The 17876-nt window shown below is 60.9% G+C and overlaps 7 protein-coding genes across 7 annotated transcripts; 5 read left to right on the top strand and 2 right to left on the bottom strand.

Annotated features, from left to right (window-relative positions):
• Window positions 1–654: 654 nt before the first annotated feature.
• EHS24_006788 (uncharacterized protein) lies at window positions 655–3590 on the top strand (the record flags this gene model as incomplete). Its single annotated transcript, XM_028622190.1, has 4 exons — window positions 655–768; window positions 812–1449; window positions 1505–3509; window positions 3561–3590. The coding sequence occupies 4 exons, from the start codon at window positions 655–657 to the stop codon at window positions 3588–3590; spliced, it is 2787 nt and encodes a 928-aa protein (XP_028477082.1).
• A 734-nt stretch (window positions 3591–4324) lies between these two features.
• EHS24_006787 (uncharacterized protein) lies at window positions 4325–7623 on the top strand (the record flags this gene model as incomplete). The annotated part of the gene is made up of 2 exons (XM_028622189.1): window positions 4325–4462; window positions 4816–7623. The coding sequence occupies 2 exons, from the start codon at window positions 4325–4327 to the stop codon at window positions 7621–7623; spliced, it is 2946 nt and encodes a 981-aa protein (XP_028477081.1).
• A 1082-nt stretch (window positions 7624–8705) lies between these two features.
• On the bottom strand, window positions 8706–9545 carry EHS24_006786 (uncharacterized protein; the record flags this gene model as incomplete). The annotated part of the gene is made up of 2 exons (XM_028622188.1): window positions 8706–8790; window positions 9049–9545. The coding sequence occupies 2 exons, from the start codon at window positions 9543–9545 to the stop codon at window positions 8706–8708; spliced, it is 582 nt and encodes a 193-aa protein (XP_028477080.1).
• Window positions 9546–9797: 252 nt separating this feature from the next.
• EHS24_006785 (uncharacterized protein) lies at window positions 9798–10748 on the top strand (the record flags this gene model as incomplete). Its single annotated transcript, XM_028622187.1, has 2 exons — window positions 9798–10087; window positions 10250–10748. 2 exons carry the CDS (start codon window positions 9798–9800, stop codon window positions 10746–10748), a joined length of 789 nt encoding a protein of 262 aa, XP_028477079.1.
• A 228-nt stretch (window positions 10749–10976) lies between these two features.
• EHS24_006784 (uncharacterized protein) lies at window positions 10977–13111 on the top strand (the record flags this gene model as incomplete). Its single annotated transcript, XM_028622186.1, has 4 exons — window positions 10977–12569; window positions 12607–12779; window positions 12817–13045; window positions 13097–13111. The coding sequence occupies 4 exons, from the start codon at window positions 10977–10979 to the stop codon at window positions 13109–13111; spliced, it is 2010 nt and encodes a 669-aa protein (XP_028477078.1).
• Window positions 13112–13304: 193 nt separating this feature from the next.
• EHS24_006783 (uncharacterized protein) lies at window positions 13305–15868 on the top strand (the record flags this gene model as incomplete). Its single annotated transcript, XM_028622185.1, has 9 exons — window positions 13305–13631; window positions 13794–14183; window positions 14332–14424; window positions 14501–14510; window positions 14561–14634; window positions 14678–14802; window positions 15226–15365; window positions 15439–15673; window positions 15736–15868. The coding sequence occupies 9 exons, from the start codon at window positions 13305–13307 to the stop codon at window positions 15866–15868; spliced, it is 1527 nt and encodes a 508-aa protein (XP_028477077.1).
• A 140-nt stretch (window positions 15869–16008) lies between these two features.
• Window positions 16009–17662, bottom strand: ALG3 (dolichyl-P-Man:Man(5)GlcNAc(2)-PP-dolichol alpha-1,3-mannosyltransferase; the record flags this gene model as incomplete). Its single annotated transcript, XM_028622184.1, has 4 exons — window positions 16009–16304; window positions 16360–16793; window positions 16839–17253; window positions 17317–17662. 4 exons carry the CDS (start codon window positions 17660–17662, stop codon window positions 16009–16011), a joined length of 1491 nt encoding a protein of 496 aa, XP_028477076.1.
• Between the last annotated feature and the right edge of the window lie 214 nt (window positions 17663–17876).

Genomic DNA, 17876 nt, shown 5'->3' with positions numbered 1-17876 from the left:
AAGCTGCTGGGGGGCCACAACGTACGTTCAGATGTCATGGCAGGTGTGTGTGTGGAACGAGATAAAGTGGGAGACGTCGAGTCGATGGACTTTTCGGGGCTTGCCGAGAGGAGGGACGACCCACCGGCCGCTTCGGGGTCAACCTTTAACCTGGGCCTTGCCCTGCGCGCCCGGCGGTAGCCGCACAGTGCCGTCGATCACCGAGTGGGTGAAGCTGGTGGGATGTGATCTGTGATCTGTGAGAGGAGCGGTGCGGCGGACGCATGCTGCAATGTTGTCGGCGATGCACATCTCTTACATCCATCCATGCACACGATATCACCCACGCCACCCATGCGCGTCGCCACTCATCGTGCCCCTCCGTCGCTACGTCGCTGATGTGGGTGTCGCGTGGACAGCATGGACAGAGCTACAGAGCCTCCCTTTGAGAGCGTGGTTGCTGCACGGTTCACGCACACCGTTAGTGGACACATCAAACGCGCATCACTCCACACCCCCCGCCGGTGTCTTCCCTCTGCGCCTTCCCCCCCACGTCGTCCACCGTGTCTCCGTCACCATCAGCCCCCCCTCCCATCTCTGCATGTCTCTCTCTTGTCCTCTCACTCAACCTACTCTCTCACCCACCGCGTCTGACCCTCTCCACCTCTTCTAACGATGGTGGCCGCGGCCGCTTCTGCTGCGCGGCTCATCTTCACAGAGCCTGCATACTGGGCAGTCCTCCGCCCCATCATCTACCACTGCGTGGACGACTACTGCAGCCTCTCTCAGGTGAGCTCTTCCTCCCGTAAGACCCGCTGACAGCTCTCCACAGACATGCCGCAACCTCCGCCACTTGGTCACCACCGACCCGGACGTTCGTGACCGGTGCTTCAACCTCGTCTACAGCCTCCCCGCACCACCTCCTTCCCTTGACGGACCTCTCCCCCCTCCTAGAGGCAAGCTCCCTCTCCGCGCACCTACCATTGTTCTCAAGCGCAACCCCAAGGGCAACCTGGTCAGACACATCCAACACCTCCCTCGACCCAGCGACACACCGTACACTGAACCCAAGCGCACACCACAAGACACCGAGCGATACCTCCGCGAACAGTCCCTCCAGCGCTTCTCTCCCTCGCTCATCCGCTGTGTGCACACGCGCGGACCCGTCGCGGCTGTACGCGACGGGTACATGGTGACGCTCAAGACCCGGCTGGGTGGCACACAGCCAACGGGCTGGACCGTGTGGGCCCTCCCGCCCTGGTTCGAGGTGCAGCAGACTGTGCTCTCGTCGTCTTCTGGAAGCTCAAAGGCCAAAGCTTCTATTCCTGTGAAAGACGTGTGTATGCCTCCCCGCCCCGCGGGGGCGTCCAACGACCAGAACGTCTGGATGTGGGATTACAGCATCCGCCAAGACGTCGCCGCTGTGGCGATCCAGCCGGACGAGAACCTCGTGGCTGTGGCTGTTCAACCGTGGGTGTTGCGAGCGCATCTAATCGTTTGTCACCCACAGCTGCTGACCCACCAGCATCACCGTTCGATACTCCAAGGACAGCGACAAGGGCAAGTCGACCTCCAACCAGCCAGACTCGTACCTCGTCGGCCGTCGCCACCGTATCTACTTTTACCAGCTGCGCCCCACGGGTCTCGGCCACTCGACTGACGAGTGGGGGGTCCCAATCAAGCACCCCAACGCGGCGCGGCCTTATGTGGACCTTCTCGAGCCCGACAGCACCGACCAGGTCGCGTACAAGCTCAAAGTCGGGCCCAACGGCCTTGTCGGCCTCTTGGTTGCGCCCCAGGAGGGAGGTGTGTCGGCCGGCCTGCTGGCCGTGTGGAACTGGCAGCAAGGTGTCTGTGTCGGATTGTCCGCGACTCGTTCCGCTACCAACCAGATGCTCGACTTTGACTTCTTCACGTCCAAACATGTGATCGTCCTCGAGGCCGTTTCGTCCATTTCGTCGACGAACGTGCCGTCGCCCGGTGTGCCGCCCACGTGCTACCTGACCGTCCTCCATGTCGGCAACACCGTCTCCCGCAACGCGAACATTACGTACCGTCGAGAGGACAAGTCCGCCACGCTCGTGCCATGCCCCGCGCACAACTGCTGGACCGTCGACGACGGCGTGGCCGATGCGGTCGGATACCTCGTCGCCCTCGAGCTCCCGGCGCTCGTGGACCAGACGGAAGGCGACGGCAAAGCCCCGGCCCTCACCGGCAGCGTCTCACTATACCCGCCCCTCAGCGACAGCTACTACCTCGGCACGGTCTCGTTCACCATCAGCAGCCGTGGCCACGCCGGCAGCGGCACCGCCACCGCTTCAGACCACTTCATGCGTGGCGCCCTCAGCGCAGCCGTGATCCCGACCATGGTCTCGCCGTCCCTCAAAAAGACGGCCATTACCGCCGCTCTAAGCAAGTGGCATCAGCATGTCACCGACGGCAAGCTCGACAGTACTGCCGTGCTCTCCGACAAGATGCGTTACAGCCTCTGCGGCCTTGTGGGAATCCTAGCCGAGGAACGGCTCGACGGCAACGACGGTGACCGCACATGGGACGAGGTCCTCCTCGACGACTTCCGCCTGGCTAATGGACCCGAGCTGTTCACGACTATTGTCCACGAGGCCGACGAGGCCGACCTGTTCGACCTCGGCGACGCGTCGCCCTCCTCCCCTTCCCTCTCCCGCCCGACATCCTTCCTGCAGGCCCTGGGCGGCGAGGAGGGCGTCGAGCGACACGCTGCCGTCTTCTCAAAGTGTCTCGACCCCTTGGTGTGCAAGCGCGCCGAGCTGGTGGTCACCGAGTTTGCAAGCTGGAAAGAGTATGCCCACATTGAAACGACAGCGACAACGACGGGCTCATCATCCCCACCACCACCACCACCACCCGGCTCGGCGACGTACGCCTCCCGTGTGCTCTACCTCGACCCGTCTCCGACAAAAGAGTCCGCCAAGCACCTGCGCTGGGACACGGTGGGCACGCCCGTCCCGAAATCGCGCGACGGGTGCTCGACGCTCACGTTGCGCAACTACTCGCTGGGCATCGTCGGGTTCCCACCGAGCTTCAACATGGACGCCGCAAAGTGGTTTTTGGGCGGTACGGGCCAGTGGGACAGGTGGCACAACCACGCGCCAGAAGCCATCCCGGCCCCACCTGTGGCCCATGACACTGGCGCGGTGGCTGGTCCTCGCCACGTCACTTGTTCCGACCAGCTGGCCGCCATGGCCATGGCCATGACCATGTCCTCTCCCTCGTCCTCGTCCTCGACTGCAGCGACCGACAGCCGTAAGCGCGTGCACGGGCCGTGGATCGGCACGCACCCCGTGGGCAGTGCGCACTGGTATGAAGAGTTTGCGCGCGAGTTTGGCCTGCTGGTGAAGAAGCAGCCCAACGACGCGGGCGACGCAGGGGAACCGGTGTCGGCACCGTACACCGAAGCCCGGCTGCCCGTGTTCTGTGACGTGGCCAGCGGGGGTGGCGGCGGCGGCGTCGACGCGGTGTGGTTTGACGGACAGACGGTTGTGCTCGCTCAGGTATGTGATGGGAGCTGTGCGCTGGTTCTTCAGGACTGACACTGTTCGCAGGCCGACACGGTGACTCTCATTTCATTCTAGGTTGTGTATGGACTTGGCTACCTCGACAGACAGACGGACAGACAGAGGCAGCCAGGCTACTACCTTATTGTGATACACGGTGGGGACGGATGCCACAAATACATGCAGAGTGCCACAATGCCAAGGTTGCGAAGAGATGGCTGTCCATGTTTGTTTGGGTTTTCCTCAAAACCAAGACATGACGGCGCCACACCATCATCGACCCCAACCCGTGAGCCTTGTTCGGCTCCACACTTTTTCGCTACACCTTTCTGCATTCCATTCGCCATGTCGTCGCCAATGTTGTGGCCGAGCTTCTCCAATCAGCGGGGCGATAACGAGAGACGCTGCAGACTGGGACCCGTCGGACGCGCACAGTCGCCAGAGGTCACGGGAACGAGCGGTGCAATCAAAATGGGTCGTTGGGCCTAATCGGATGGAGTACGACTAATGGGGACCTAATAGCACCGGAAACAGCGCTGTATCATGCACGTGGGTAATGCCATATCATTTCTGTCTTGGGCAGCTTCCTTCCTGAACTTGCCGCCGCGTCTGCGCGTCGCGAGCGGTCTGGTGCCGTCTTGTCCGAAACCCTAACAGAGCCGTTTAGCGGAATGACCCTAAAGGCGCGTTGGTTGATGCACTACTAGGCGGGGCATTCGCCCAAACAAAGCCAACACACACTCGACGACACACTGGCGAGAGATATTTACAACAAACATCCCCGCGCCCCCGCTTTACACCTTTCCTTCTCCATGTCCCGCATCCCTGTACCCAACGGCGGACTGCACCATTCACCATCCCCTTCATCCCCATCGTCCCTCACAGCAGCCAACATGAACTCGCCAGTCGCAGCAGTCGACACACGCAAGAAGCAGAACCGTCGCGACGAGGTGAGTCCACATCCGTGCTCTGCGTGTCCGGTGTGCACACACGCTTTTGTTGCTCGTTTGCCTCTTGGCTCCGATGTCCGTCCTGCTCCGTTCCGTTTTCCCACCCCCTCTTCCGACTCTTGTCTGGCACGGAGCACTGCAGTCTATTGTCTTGTGTGCTTGGGGGTGAGCAAGTGCTGCCCAGAACGCACTTGTGCACAGCGAAACCCGGGGAAGAGGGGCCGATGATAGCGACGCATGGGTGCTGGCGTGGAAGAGAGGGCCCATGCTTGGGTGCGAAGGGAGAGAGAAGGGCCTGTGGTGGCTGAGAGTGGGTTCCTGCGTTGGGTCCCAAAGATCCAGTGGCGTTGCAGAGAGATATAACCCAGCCAAACACCGGGCACCAACCCCTCTCACCCATCACCCATTCGTCCTTCCTCACTGCCCACTCTGTCCCCACCGTCACCTCCGTGTGCTCGCTGTTCCGTGCAACCCTTCTTGGCTTGTTTGCCCCTTCTGCACATTGGCCTCGACGTGAGACTACGGCCGTAGCCCCTGTGCTCGTCGCCTATCTCTCTTATTCCCCTCCCCCTCTCCCCCTCCTGCTTCTTTTCTCTTCTTGTGCAACCCCTATCCCACCCGTCGCAATGTCCAACGCTCAGACCCTCCCCCTCACGCTCTCTCCCTCAAACCCTTCCCCGCCCCTCTCCGTCGACGGCCACACAAACAACTCGGGCTTCCTCGTCCCCGCCCTTCCTACCCCACCACACACAAAACCACTCGACACTCCTCCCATTTCAAACCCTCACTCTCCCATTCTTCAACCGTCGGGCCTCCCCAACGTCAACCCCACTTCTCCCAATGCCGAACGACGACGATCGGTCCAATTCCCTGGTCTCCCTGGTAACGCTGCTACCTCGTCGACTCCCAACCTCACGGCGTCGCCTGAACAACGCAAACGTGCTCCCGTTGCCTTCCCCGGTGCTTCCTCACCAAACATGACCTCGACGACCGCCGAACCGTCCTCGTCTTCTGCCGATACTGGTGCCTCGGACGAACTCGCGGTGCGCAAACGCTACCACTCGTCCTTGTCCAAAACCGAAATCGCCCCCACTGGCAAACTCTCTCGCAATGTCTCGGGCAAGGGCCTTGGTTCCAAACTCCAGTCGCTGCGCAAGAAGATTGAGAATGAACTCTCGCGCAAGCGTCCCGGCGGCCGCGGCGCTCCGGCCCAGGAGGCTACCTCGAGCTATAAGCGTCCCTCCAAGCGCGCCATGAAGGGTACTGTGGCTGGCCTCCGTCCCAGCCCCGCCCTCACTGTCCCCGAGGGCATGAGCGTTGCCGACGCGTCGCAGCTGTGCGCTGCCAAGCGTACCGACTGTGTCCTCGTTGTCGACGACGAGGAGGGGCTCAGCGGTATCTTCACCGCCAAGGACCTCGCCTTCCGCGTCACTGCCGATGGCCTCGACCCGCGTACCACCACCGTGGCCCAGATCATGACTCGCAACCCCATGGTCACCCGTGACACCACGTCCGCCACGGACGCTCTCCAGCTCATGGTCTCGCGCCACTTCCGCCACCTTCCCGTCTGTAACGAGGACGGCGACGTTGTCGGTCTGCTGGACATTACCAAGGTGTTCCACGACGCCCTGGCCAAGGTCGAGCGCTCGGCCGACGCCACTTCGCAGCTCTCGGCGGCCCTCGCCGGTGTCCAGACCGAGCTCGGCCCCGGTCTCGTCGGTAACCCCCACACTGCTGCCATGATGGCCTACGTCGATGCCCTGCGTGACCGTATGGCCCAGCCCGACCTTCAGTCGGTTCTCGACACTAGCCTCCCCCCTCCTACCGTGTCGCCCCGTACTTCGGTCCGTGAGGCCGCCCGCCTCATGAAGGAGCGCCGCACCACCGCGGTCTGTGTCCTCGAGGCCAACCCCGGTTCGGTCCTTTCCGGCGTCTCGAACCGCGAGAACCCTCCCAAGATTGCCGGTATCTTCACGTCCAAGGACATTGTCCTCCGTGTCATTGCTGCAGGCCTCGACGCCGCGCGCTGCTCGGTGGTCCGTGTCATGACCCCTCACCCGGACACTGCTCCTCCTGCCATGATTGTCCAGGACGCCCTCAAGAAGATGCACAACGGCCACTACCTCAACCTTCCCGTTGTCGAGGACGACGGCCGTCTGATCGGTATCGTCGACGTGCTCAAGCTCACGTACGCGACTCTGGAGCAGATCGAGTCGATGAACGAGGAGCGCACCACCGAGGCCGGTCCCATGTGGGGCAAGTTCTTTGACACTCTCAACACTGCCGGTGCCGACGACGACACCCACTCTGCCCTGTCCGTGTCTGAGGTGCCCGACTCGCCCTCGTCCAAGATGCTGGGCCACCAGCGCGGTCTCTCGAGCGTCACCTCGCCCATCTCCGAGGTCATGCCTGGCGACTCTGCCTCGGTCGTCGGCGAAATGTCCGAGATTGGCATGAAGACTGGTGCCTCGTCGGTCGCTCCGGCTCCCTTGCCGGTCGATGACGGCACCTACGTCTTCAAGTTTAAGACCCCCTCGGGCCGCACCCACCGCTTCCAGGCCCGTCACGACAACTATGAGCTTCTCCGTGACATTGTCCACGGCAAGCTCTCTGTCGACCCCTTCTTTGACACTCCCGAGGACCCCACCGCCCCGGCTCCCGACCCGTCCATCTTCACCCTGTCGTACACAGACGACGACGGTGACCTCGTCGAGATCACTGCCGACGGCGACGTCTCGGACGCCGTCGCCATTGCCCGTGGCCAGAAGACGGACAGGATCGTCCTGTACGTCAACGGCGGCAAGAGCTGGGAGGAGGCCGCACGCCTCGCCGAGCCCGTCGTCGAGGTCGTCAAGGCCGCCGAGCCCGAGCCCGTCCCCGAGCCCCCCGCGGCCCCCATTGCCCCTGCACCGGTCGTCGCTGCCGTCCCCATCGTGGTCGAGGAGGACGTCGAGGCCAAGCTTTCGGACCCCAACGCCGACCCCGCAAAGGTGCCCACGTACGGCGCGTCGGGCGCGCACGCCGTGCACGCCAAGCTGCCCCCTCAGCCCGAGGACCTCATCTTTGGCGTGCTTCCCAAGGACCTCGCCCTCCCTGCTGCCATCGGCTTCCTCGGCGTGGTGATTGCCGGTGTGTTCGTCGCGTCCCGCGCTAGCAAGTAGACGAAACCCTTTCCCCCCCACCCCCCTTCGCATCATCTTCTTCAATGTTTTTTAGAGGGCAACATAAAGGGCCACGTAAACTTGCATGGACACGACCACACCACGACCCCACCCACTCCCACCCAATCCGCATTCTGTAAACCCTGTACCGCGCCGAGAGACTGCAACCGCAAGAACATGTCAACACTGGATCGTTCGTTTCCTTTCTTTCTCGTTTTCAGGAATTAACAAAAAACCAAAACCAAAACCAAAAAGCAAAACAACCACACCGTTTCCTTTTGGTGCTGTCGGCCGCCCCGTGGCGCCTCGCCAAGTATGAGCCCGGGCTAGTATTTACGTAAAATTCCAACATGATAATTCCACCATGCTGTAATTACATCTCGCGTCGAAGACGCAGACGCAGACGCAGAGGCGGAGCAGAGCAGAGGAGGCGAGAAGACTCATAGTTTGTGTAAGAGAGACCTCGACGCTCGGAAGGGCTCGCTCGTTGGTGGATGCTCGTTTGCGGAGAGGTGATCAACAGAGCAGACAGAGCGCAGGGCGCAGAGAGCCTCGATGAATGCCAGTCTAATTCGCCGGGCTGGCAATTTAGGCCATTAGCCCGTGGCTTATTTGAATTTGTCCCAATACCGGACACATTCGGGACAAGACGGTGTAAAGCAGCTCCCCAGCTCCCCAGCGAGATCCGGTGAGTGCCACAAATACGGATGGGCGAAGCGCCAAGGGTAGGCTTGTTCTGCTTTGGATCTAGCTACAGATATTCAGCGCCTGACTGACTGATAGACGCTCAGCGCATGCGCTCGTGTTCCAGCCGAGTGCCGCGCGGTCCATGGCACCGAGCACCCGACGTTAAGCGTTTCCCCAGTCCACCGACAGCTGCGTCTCTTTGCCAACGTCGAAGTGCCCCTCGCGCCGTTCAGTATGCCACAGTGCTTGACACCAGAACGCGCGTACGCGGCACAGCAACCCGCCTCACGCGGGCCACGGTCTGATATGAAGTGGGTGCATGCCGGGGGGGATAAAGGGGTCGTCTACGGGAATCTCTCTTGTTGTTGCTTCTCAGTATACAACAGGAGACTCTTCTACTGCTTGCCGAGCAACCTGAGGATCTCGGACGGGGGCTGGGGCACCTCTGCGTCCGCGAGCATGTTGAGGATGGGAGATGTGCTGGGGGGGTAACGTGTCAGCTGGGTTGCCGGGAGCCTCAGCTGGCCGCTGGGTGCCGTGGGGCGACTGGGGAAAGGGAGGAGAGAGGAAGGGTGACGGAGAGGCTGGACGAGCTGTCCCGCAAGCAGTTGATGGGCCGGAGTACACGGGCGATCCCACTGCGGGACAACATCTCCTGCCTCTCCAAACACCGTCCTTCACCCCCTCACAATACAGTCGCTCGCGCAACGCTGCGCGTTGCGCTTCCTTCCAACTCACCTGTAAGCCCTGCGGACAAGCCTGTTCAGACGCTTGGCGGTGTGTGCGTTGGTACGCGTGTTCTGTCCGCGGACAGGAAGAGCCATGGCGTGCCTACGGCCGCGGTAGGTGCCGATCTGGCGGTGGTGGGCAATGTCGGCGTTGCGCGAGCGACGGAGGTCCGACTCGATGAGGAGGGTGTTGAGCGGGTCGGCGAGGATGGCAGCCTGGAGCTCGGCGTCGCTCGGGTGCGGGACGCGCGACGACGACGCAGCCGCAGCGCCAAAGAGGGGAGGCGCAAGGGGAGTGGACGCCGCGCGAGGAGCGGTCGAGGGGGACGAGAGGAAACCGCTCAGCGCGGTGATTTGGGTTTCGGTGAGCTCGGAGACGAGGGCACGCTCGGGAATGGAGATGCGCGCGAGGAGACGGCGGGAGGTGTGGTGCGAGAGGCCGTAAAACGCCTTGAGGGCGTAGCCGATGAGCTGGTGGTCGGGGAGGTGGCGACCGAGGAGATGCATGGTGTGCGTGTGAGGGGTGTGTGGTTGTGGTGGTGGTTGTCGAGTTGCTCGTCCTCGTCGCTGTTCAACAAAAGTCCCAAGCAGCAGTGGAACAGGCCTTGGCGGGATCAAATTCCACCCTTATGCCACACGTCGAAAAAGTCCCAATTCGCCGTCTGTCGCTGATCCGTTGCTCGCCGCCGACCACTTGTTGCTCATTGTCGACAACATCGAGCCCACAGCTACACCGACGTCCTCGACACCACCACCGACATGCGTCCCACCCTTCAGCTTTTGAAGGCGGCCAAGGGCTTCAAGCCACTGGAGCAGCAGTACGTCCGCGCCAAGGGGGCACCCACCGGCGCCGCCTTTGCGATGGTCCAGACGCTGCTCACGGAACGTCCTCGCCATTTCCGTGAGATCCTCGCCGACGCCGTTGGCAACCCCCGCGCCGCTGTCAGTGGCACTCAGAGTCAAAACGCCAAGGGCAAGAAGAAGCAGAAGGGCGACGACGACCAGCTTGGCATCCAGGTGCCCGAGGGTCACCCGTTTGACTCTGGCAAGTGAGTTGACAAGCGGCAGGCTCTGGTGGAGGTGTGCAGCAGCAGCAGCAGCGTCGTGCACGTTGGGCCGCAGTCACTCGTGCACTCGCAAGCTGTTGCACTACCTCGCTATGTCACGGCCACACTACCTCCATCCCCGGCATCTGTGCTAACGCCTTGCAGCTACCTGAAGACTCGCATCCTTCCCGTCCTCGAGTCGATGCAGCTCATCAAGAAGGAATGGCAGCAGCCCTCCGAGTCGAGCGTTCTCAGCCACCTCAAGCACAAGCAATGCATGTGGCGGTTGTCCCCCGAAGGCAACAACGCGGCGAACACCGCAAAATACTGGGACAAGCTCACATCGCCGGACCTCACCGAGAACGACCTCGCGAGGATGGGTTTTGCCGCCAAGCCCCAACCCGCATGGGTCCTTGCCCAGCTCCGTGAAAAGCAAGGTCTGCGTTCAAAGCAGGAGAAGATTGCCGACAAGGACGCTCGTCGGGACAAGAAGGGCAAGCTCTCTGGCGAGGAGAGGCAGCGCGACCTCACCCGCACCCACCTCAACACTCGTCGCAGGAATGGCCGGGAAGTGAAGGAGCAGCGTTATGCCGAGGAGATGAGCCTGCGTCGCGAGGCCAAGGCGGCGGCCGAGGAGGCGGTGAAGGCGGAGATGGCCCAGTAGATGCATTGACACATAACCATTCGGACCAAACAAGCCGGCACGCGACAGGTCGGCGAGCGCAGAGCCGCAGAGGTGGAGGGAAGGTCCGGAGGGAAGACAGTCCACTGGTTGTCTTCCTTCCTCACACCTCATCGCTCGTCATTCTTGTTGTCGACCCCTCCTCATTCTACTGACATCCTCCGTAATTGACATCTGACGACGACCACTGGCATATCCTTGCCGTCCACGATGTCCGACTACGCCACGCACATTCCAGTTTCTAGCCCCGACCCCACCGGCATCCAGACACTCATACCGAGCTTTGCCTACGAACCCCCTGCCGACGCGCTCGTCCCCTCCCCATGGGAGCTCCCAGTGGACAGCATGACTGAAGCCGGTAGTCGTAGTAGTAGGAGGACCCTGGACGCTGGCAAGATGGCGCAGGTGGTCCAGCGCGCTGGCGGGACAGGTCTAGAGGTCGCGACCAGACCGCACCGTCTTGCGACTGTGCGCCCGAGTGGTGCCACGACACCTCAAACCAAGGTCCAACTCCTCCCCAACCACAAGTGGCACCGTGGCGACGGGACCCACCGCAGGTCACACGTCCAGTCCCCTTCTCCTCTCCGCATCGAGAACCTTATGGACGACCTGCTGGTCGAAGAGGTGCCATCTCGCTCGTCCCTCAAGTCCCACCCTTCACGCAAGTCCAACAAGAGCATTGGCACAGCGATACGGGCTCGCGCATACCTCGCCGAGTTTAAGCAGACAAAGAAGAGACACCTCTATCACCAGCGCGCAAGTGTTACCCTCAAGGCGCAGGGGATGCCCAGCCAAGCGCGCAAGGGCCCGACTCCAGTGGTCCACCGCTATCGCGAGCGCGAGTCGTGGAAGGAGCGCATCTCCACGTTGGGAGTGCCGCATATTGGTGGGGCTGTCCCCGTCGCGGTGCCAGCCTCGCGCGCTCCTGCTGTCCCCATTACGCAACGTACAGTCGCGAGCGCTGTGGACGCGATGAACAGGTCGAATGCGATTATAAGGGCGGCTGCTCCCCCCTTTGTCCCCAGGTCTCCCCCCGTACCCCAGTACTTGGCTGCAAACTTCCAAGGAATCGGGGGTAGGCCTCTCACCAACCCTCCCCCTCGCGCGACTCCTCTTTCCCCAACCCCGCTTCCACCGAGGCCTACACGCCCTTCCCCCAACATGCAGTCTGGAGCATTCATCCGGCCTCTGGTTCCAGTTGACGCAATCGCAAAGCCCCAAATCAACAACTTTCCCCCCGTCATCGCCATCCCCAAGGGCCCACCGCCGCGCCTCCCTGCCGAGCTCACGTACGAGGCGCTCTCAAAACACGTATCACACGGCGGCCTCGTACGCGTCCACCAGGCCAACTCTGCAAGCCCGCTCCAGTGGACCGGTTCTCGCTCGTCCTCGGGCTTTGGCGCGGGCGTGTTCAAGGGCATGTCCCCGAACGCATACAGCGCGGCCATGAGCCAGCGAAAGGGGCCGTGGGACGGGCCGTGGGTCACTGAGACGGTCCACCGCCACATCACCGAGCGAAGCGACGAGGACACTCCATGGATCAGCGGCACGTTCAGCCTCAACTGGGCTCTGTGGGCCATCGTCAAGGCCCTGGCAGAGGGGTCGACCGCGGTCCACCTCTCTGTCATTTCGCCAACGGACGAGATCCGTTTCCTCCCCACTGAAGTGCTGCACCACACACGCGGAGACGTGCGGTCGCAGGAGGCGGCAACGATCCGCAGGGCCGCGGAGCGCGGTGAGGTGCTCTTCTACGGGAGGATCTTTGCCGATTCCATCCAGGCAGACTTGGTGTGGACTCCAGAGGTAGGTAACATTTCCCTCGTTGGAGCTAACCTGCCAGACCATCCCGTTTGAACTCCCTGCTCGTTTCTGGCGGCCAGCTACTTCCCGTCCGCTCGTCGGAGGTTGGATGAGCTACCTGTGCTGGAACAAGGCAGAGGACTGGGTCCTCGCCTCACTCAAGCTGGCATCCAAGAACCCGGGGACACCGTGGACAAGCCAGCCTGTTCACAGGTGAGTGCGATGTCTCTGCTTGCACTAACCGGCTCAGCATCTCACACGACTGGCCGCCTCCCATCGAAGAGATTGAAGAGATATCCCTCGCACCGCACCTGCTTGCGAGCTCCCCCACCCGCACCTCACAGACCACATTCCCGCTCGAGGCCGTCCTCGTCGAAGTCGACGACTCGCCGGAGCAGCCTCGCCGTGTGACAGAGCTGGACGAGATTGGGCTTGTGCTCCCTCCCCCGCTCGTACCAACGCGTGTTTCTGCTGCTCTTGTAAGTGATTATAGATCTTTAGCTGGCTCCAACGCACTGACAGCTGAACAGATCCACCTCGAGTAACAACCCTCTAAATGTGTCGGCGCCATCGGCGTTCGCCGACGTCACAGGCACAACACCGTCAACTGTCCGAGATCCGAGATGTAGAGTTCAGAATTATGTTAGCTGTATCGCTTCCGTTGTCGCTCCTGTCTCTTCTCTTTCTCTCTCTCACTCTCACCATACACATGTATCCTCAGTATCTTCATCCACAGCCATGTCCACGTCACGACCGGCACTAGCACGACACGCCTCTTCCCACGCCTCCGCGGCGTCCCTCACCTCGAACGACGACGGCGACAGGGAGGACACCCATCCGTCTCCCTATCCCGACGTCGACGCCGATATCGATGACGGCGCGCTCGTACCCGTGCTCGCTGAGCTGACATTTTATGTCGTCCCGGCCAAGCTGGATTTGGCCAGCACGCGCGCCCGCATCGAGGAGCTCGGAGGGCGGGTCGTAGGGAACAAGGCCGAGGCGAGGATCGTGGTCACGGCTCTGAAGGGAAGACCTAGGCTGGAGCGCGTTCTGGGCTCTGGAGTGGTAAGTCTTGGCAGTGGCAGCATCACGTCCTGGGTGTTGGAGTTAGACGTGCTGCCGAGAGTCCTTGACGTCGCAGCAGCACGCTACACCACGTCTCGTCGGCACGGTACCCGGCACCTGGACGAGATTTGTGCGATCGCACACTGACACCTGACCCCTCAGGCAACCATGGCCAACCTCCTCTCGTCGACCTTTATAACAGACGCATACGACCTGGCCAACTCTGCACCTCGAGGCACGATACCCCACCTACCCAACCGTGAAGGATATCGCGTCCTCCGGCCGAGCGGTGCACGAACGAGCCGCGATCCCAGCGTGGAGATCATCGAGCCCCCAGGCCAGGAAGGCAGGCCCGTGAAACGGGCACGGCTTGCCGACGACGCTGTCACTGGCACTGTCGCTTCTGCCTCGTCCACCTCCTCCGCCTCGTCCACCTCGTACCCGCCGCCCAAACCTGACATGACGCCGTACCCGACCGATATCCGGTTCAAGGATATTCCCCGTCTATGTGTGGAGCGGCCCAGTCCCTTGGACTGTGTCAACCAAGATATCGTGAGTGAACACGGCCTTGTTGACCCAAACGGAAACCTGGCACACACTCCAACTGCAGCTCGGTCAGCAAAGCGGCACGCACGGTTGACCTATTTATCGCCCCACACACTCCCCCAGGTTCAAGGGGCATGAACGTTGACCAGAGCAGATTGACGCCATCAAGCCCATCTACCTCGAACGCGAGTTTGACGAGCACGCCCAGAAGAACAGTAACATACTGAGCTATCGTCGGAGCATGAGCGTGAGTTGCTTTAAGCTCGGCAGAGAACTGCAACTCTGAGCTGAAGTGAGGACGGACTGACTGTGCTGACTGCCAGATTCTCAAATGTACAGTTCCGTGATGTGACCACTGCTTTCGCTGAACTGACCACTCCCAGCTGTTCCGCGGCGGATCAAGTCTGGTACTGAAGCGCGAAAACTCGTAGACGTGGGCGCCAAGGTCGCCCAGCGAGTGAGCTCAGTTCATTTCACATTTCCAAGCTGACAAAGTACAGATCGACGAGTACTTGTCCACCGGGATCGTCGCTGAATCCGCCTCCATCGTCTCCTCCGCGCGCTACAAGGCCATGACGGAATTCGCCTCGATATACACCATTGGCCAAGCGACTGCAGCGGAGCTGTGGGACCGGAGGGGGTGCAGGACCTTGGAGGACGTGAGGAGGTGTTATGTGGGGAAAGACGGAGTCGACCCCGACGCGGACGTTGGGCGAAAGGAAGAGAAGGCCAAGAGGAAACGAAGAGCAGAGGGGACGATGCGGCAGAGTGAGATTGTGGAGGATTGGTTGGGGATGAAGGATGACCTTGATGCGCCGTGAGTCCCGCTAATTGGCTGGCCATTCTTCTAAGCTGACATGAGTGAATAGGATACCACGAGATGAGGTGTTGGAGATTGAGGCGTGTGTGATGGAACACGTCCATGCACTGCTTCCCGGGTGTGAGGACACGGTATGTGGCGGGTGAGTCCAGTCATCAACCGTTCACCTCCAACCTGTCTTGCCTCTGGTGTCACAGTGTCCAAACCATGTTCTGACTCTGTTTGCAGGTACCGCCGCGGCAAACTCACCACCTCGGACGTCGACGTCATCTTCACTCCTGGTGCCGGCGACGAAAGACAAGACAAGGGAATGATCAAGGCGCTGTGCAGCCGTCTCTTCAGGCTCGGTATCGTCACCCACGTCCTGCGTGAGTGCCCCCCCAGACACCATACGAATCAGTTCATCAACTGCTCTGAAAGCTTGAACTGACCCACCGTTAGACATGACAACGCGCGACCCCACAAACCCGTTACACTCCAACCCGTCAAACTTTGACAACCTCGACAAGGCCTTTGTCATTCTCCGCCTACCCAAGCACACACCCACATCTCGGGCGAGGCTACACCGCCGTGTTGACCTGATTTGCGCCCCCCGAGAGAGGTATGCTGCCGCCACACTGAGCTGGTCGGGAAGCATGATGTTTGAGCGGGATCTGAGACGGTATGCCGAGGACAAGTAAGTGTCACCCAACCAACCTCCCCACTCCAGTCCGGCACAACTGACACCATGCGCTTCAGAGGCTACAAGTTCCGCGCGGGCGTGATTGACCGTAACACCAACGTGGAGATCAACTTGCCTACTGAGAGGGACATCTTTGGCTTTCTGGGGTTGACGTACGTCCCGCCAGAACTGAGGAACGCCGATGGCTAGTGATGGATGGAAACTTTGTATCTGTTAGTGTCTTGCAGCCTTGTCTTGTCTTGTGAGGACGAACACGAGCTGCATTCTCATCCCCATGTCTAGCAACAAGCAAGCGACTTGTTGTTTTTTTTTGGGAGTCAGTTTTAGGCTTAGGCGTTCTTGGCCGCTGCGGGCTTGGGCTTGGGACCCATGAGCCACAGTCCAGCGATCATGGCGAGGTGGACGAGGAGCAAAGTACGCGAGCTGCCGGGCGTGGCGGGGAAGGTGTCCCATGCGCGCTCGAGAAGGATCATGCAGCCGAGCAGCACGCTGGGGGCGCCGTTTCCAAGACCAAAGTACAGCAGCATGGGCAGCTGGTGGAAGTACCATGCGTGGAACTGGTAGTGAAGGCTGCGCGCGAACGTCATGCCGATCAGGTTGGAGGTGAAGAGGACGAGGGGGATGTCTGGGAATGTTGTCAGCTGTGCTATCGAATTGCGACGGCTGCCTAGCTGACTTACGCTCAGACGAAAGCTGCGTGATGGGGATAGCAGGCTGGAACAGCGCGCGGAGGTTGTGCAGTCCGCGGCCCAAGGTGGCCACGGTACCGCCGGGGACGGGGCACCAGCGCCAAAGGCCAAACGCAACGAGCGTGGCAGCGTGGGCGCCCAGGAGAATCTTGGCAAATGTCGGGGACAAGAACTTGTCCTCGGAAAGGAACTTCCAGTTGACAGTCCACTCGTACAGGAACTGCCTGCCAAAATCGAACGCGGACAAGAAGTAAATCTTGAGCTGTTGCTTGTCGTCGAAGAAGTAGATGCCGGGCAGACCAACCTGCACGCAGGCAAAGATCACCGTGCTGTCGACGACACCGAAGAAGCCGCGGTACTGGAAGAGAATGACCAGAAGGCCAGGGAGGAAGAGGAGAATGTTCATCTTGACGCCGAGGGCGAGGCTGGGGGGGTTGTCAGCTGCGTCCCGTATGGACATGGTAGCTCACCTCCAGACGAAAGAGGCGGCCTTCCAGTTCTCGAGCATAAACAGCACCACGCTGGCGTAGAACAATACCATGGCGAAGGGGTCGTTGAACAGCCTCAACAGATAAATCGAGTGGGAGCGCTTGCTGAGCACGAGGGGAATGAGCAGCCATTGTGGGACGTGCTTGGTACGGCCAGCGAGGAAGTAGATGGCCGAGACGAGAATAAAAGTGATGAATTCGACACAGAGGAATATCCACTGCGCAGGACGCTCGCGTGCTCCTGCGGGCAGGAGCTTGTGGAACACAGTGTAGATGTACAGGTGGAGTGCAGGGTAGACGAGCGGGCCTGTCTCGCCTTCAATCTTGGAATAATCGCGCTCGCCCGCGAGGAACATGTCGACTTGTTGCATGTATGCGGGCCAGTCAATCTTGGTGTCTGGCAGGAGAGGGTCAGCAAACGTCTCCTTGGTTCGTTTCTCTTACAATCCCGTTCACTTACAAGGGACCTTCAAAATAATAATCGCGCCCACCACCAAGTTTCCCAGCGCGAGCAGTCCAGCAACGAGCAAGAAGTAACGGCGCGCAAAGAGGAGGGCCTTGACGGTGTCCACGGGATGGCTGAGGATGGTCTGGAGGTTGAGCTCGACAGTCTCAAGATCAACCGCATGGCTGCTGCTAGAGGAGGCGGCACCACCGGGGACGACGTTGGCGTGGTGTGGTCCCAACTTCTTGTGTGAACGTGTTGGGCTGGTGGGTGTGGCCTTGGCTTTGGGTGTAGTCTTCTTGGGCGTGGACACCTTTTTGGGCGTGTCGCCCGTGGAGGGGCGTGCCTTCCTGGGTGGCATTGTGACGAAGGGGAGAGAGGAGGGAATGTGAAGCGAGTGTGTGCAAGAGTTGAAGGTGTACAAAGGGATGTTGCGTTGGAATGAGAGATCGGGGTGAATCGGGCCCCGCAGTATACGGTGCCTGAACGCGTCGTCGTCATCTTGACACTACCCGCTCACTACCATCACTACCAAGAGCAACGGGATCACCGACGCGTCGTTTGTGCATTTGCCC

Source organism: Apiotrichum porosum, assembly GCF_003942205.1.
Source record: "Apiotrichum porosum strain DSM 27194 chromosome Unknown scaffold_4, whole genome shotgun sequence".
Taxonomy (NCBI): domain Eukaryota; kingdom Fungi; phylum Basidiomycota; class Tremellomycetes; order Trichosporonales; family Trichosporonaceae; genus Apiotrichum; species Apiotrichum porosum.
Note: the sequence above shows the minus strand (reverse complement) of the source record. Positions and strands in the feature narration are given on the sequence as shown.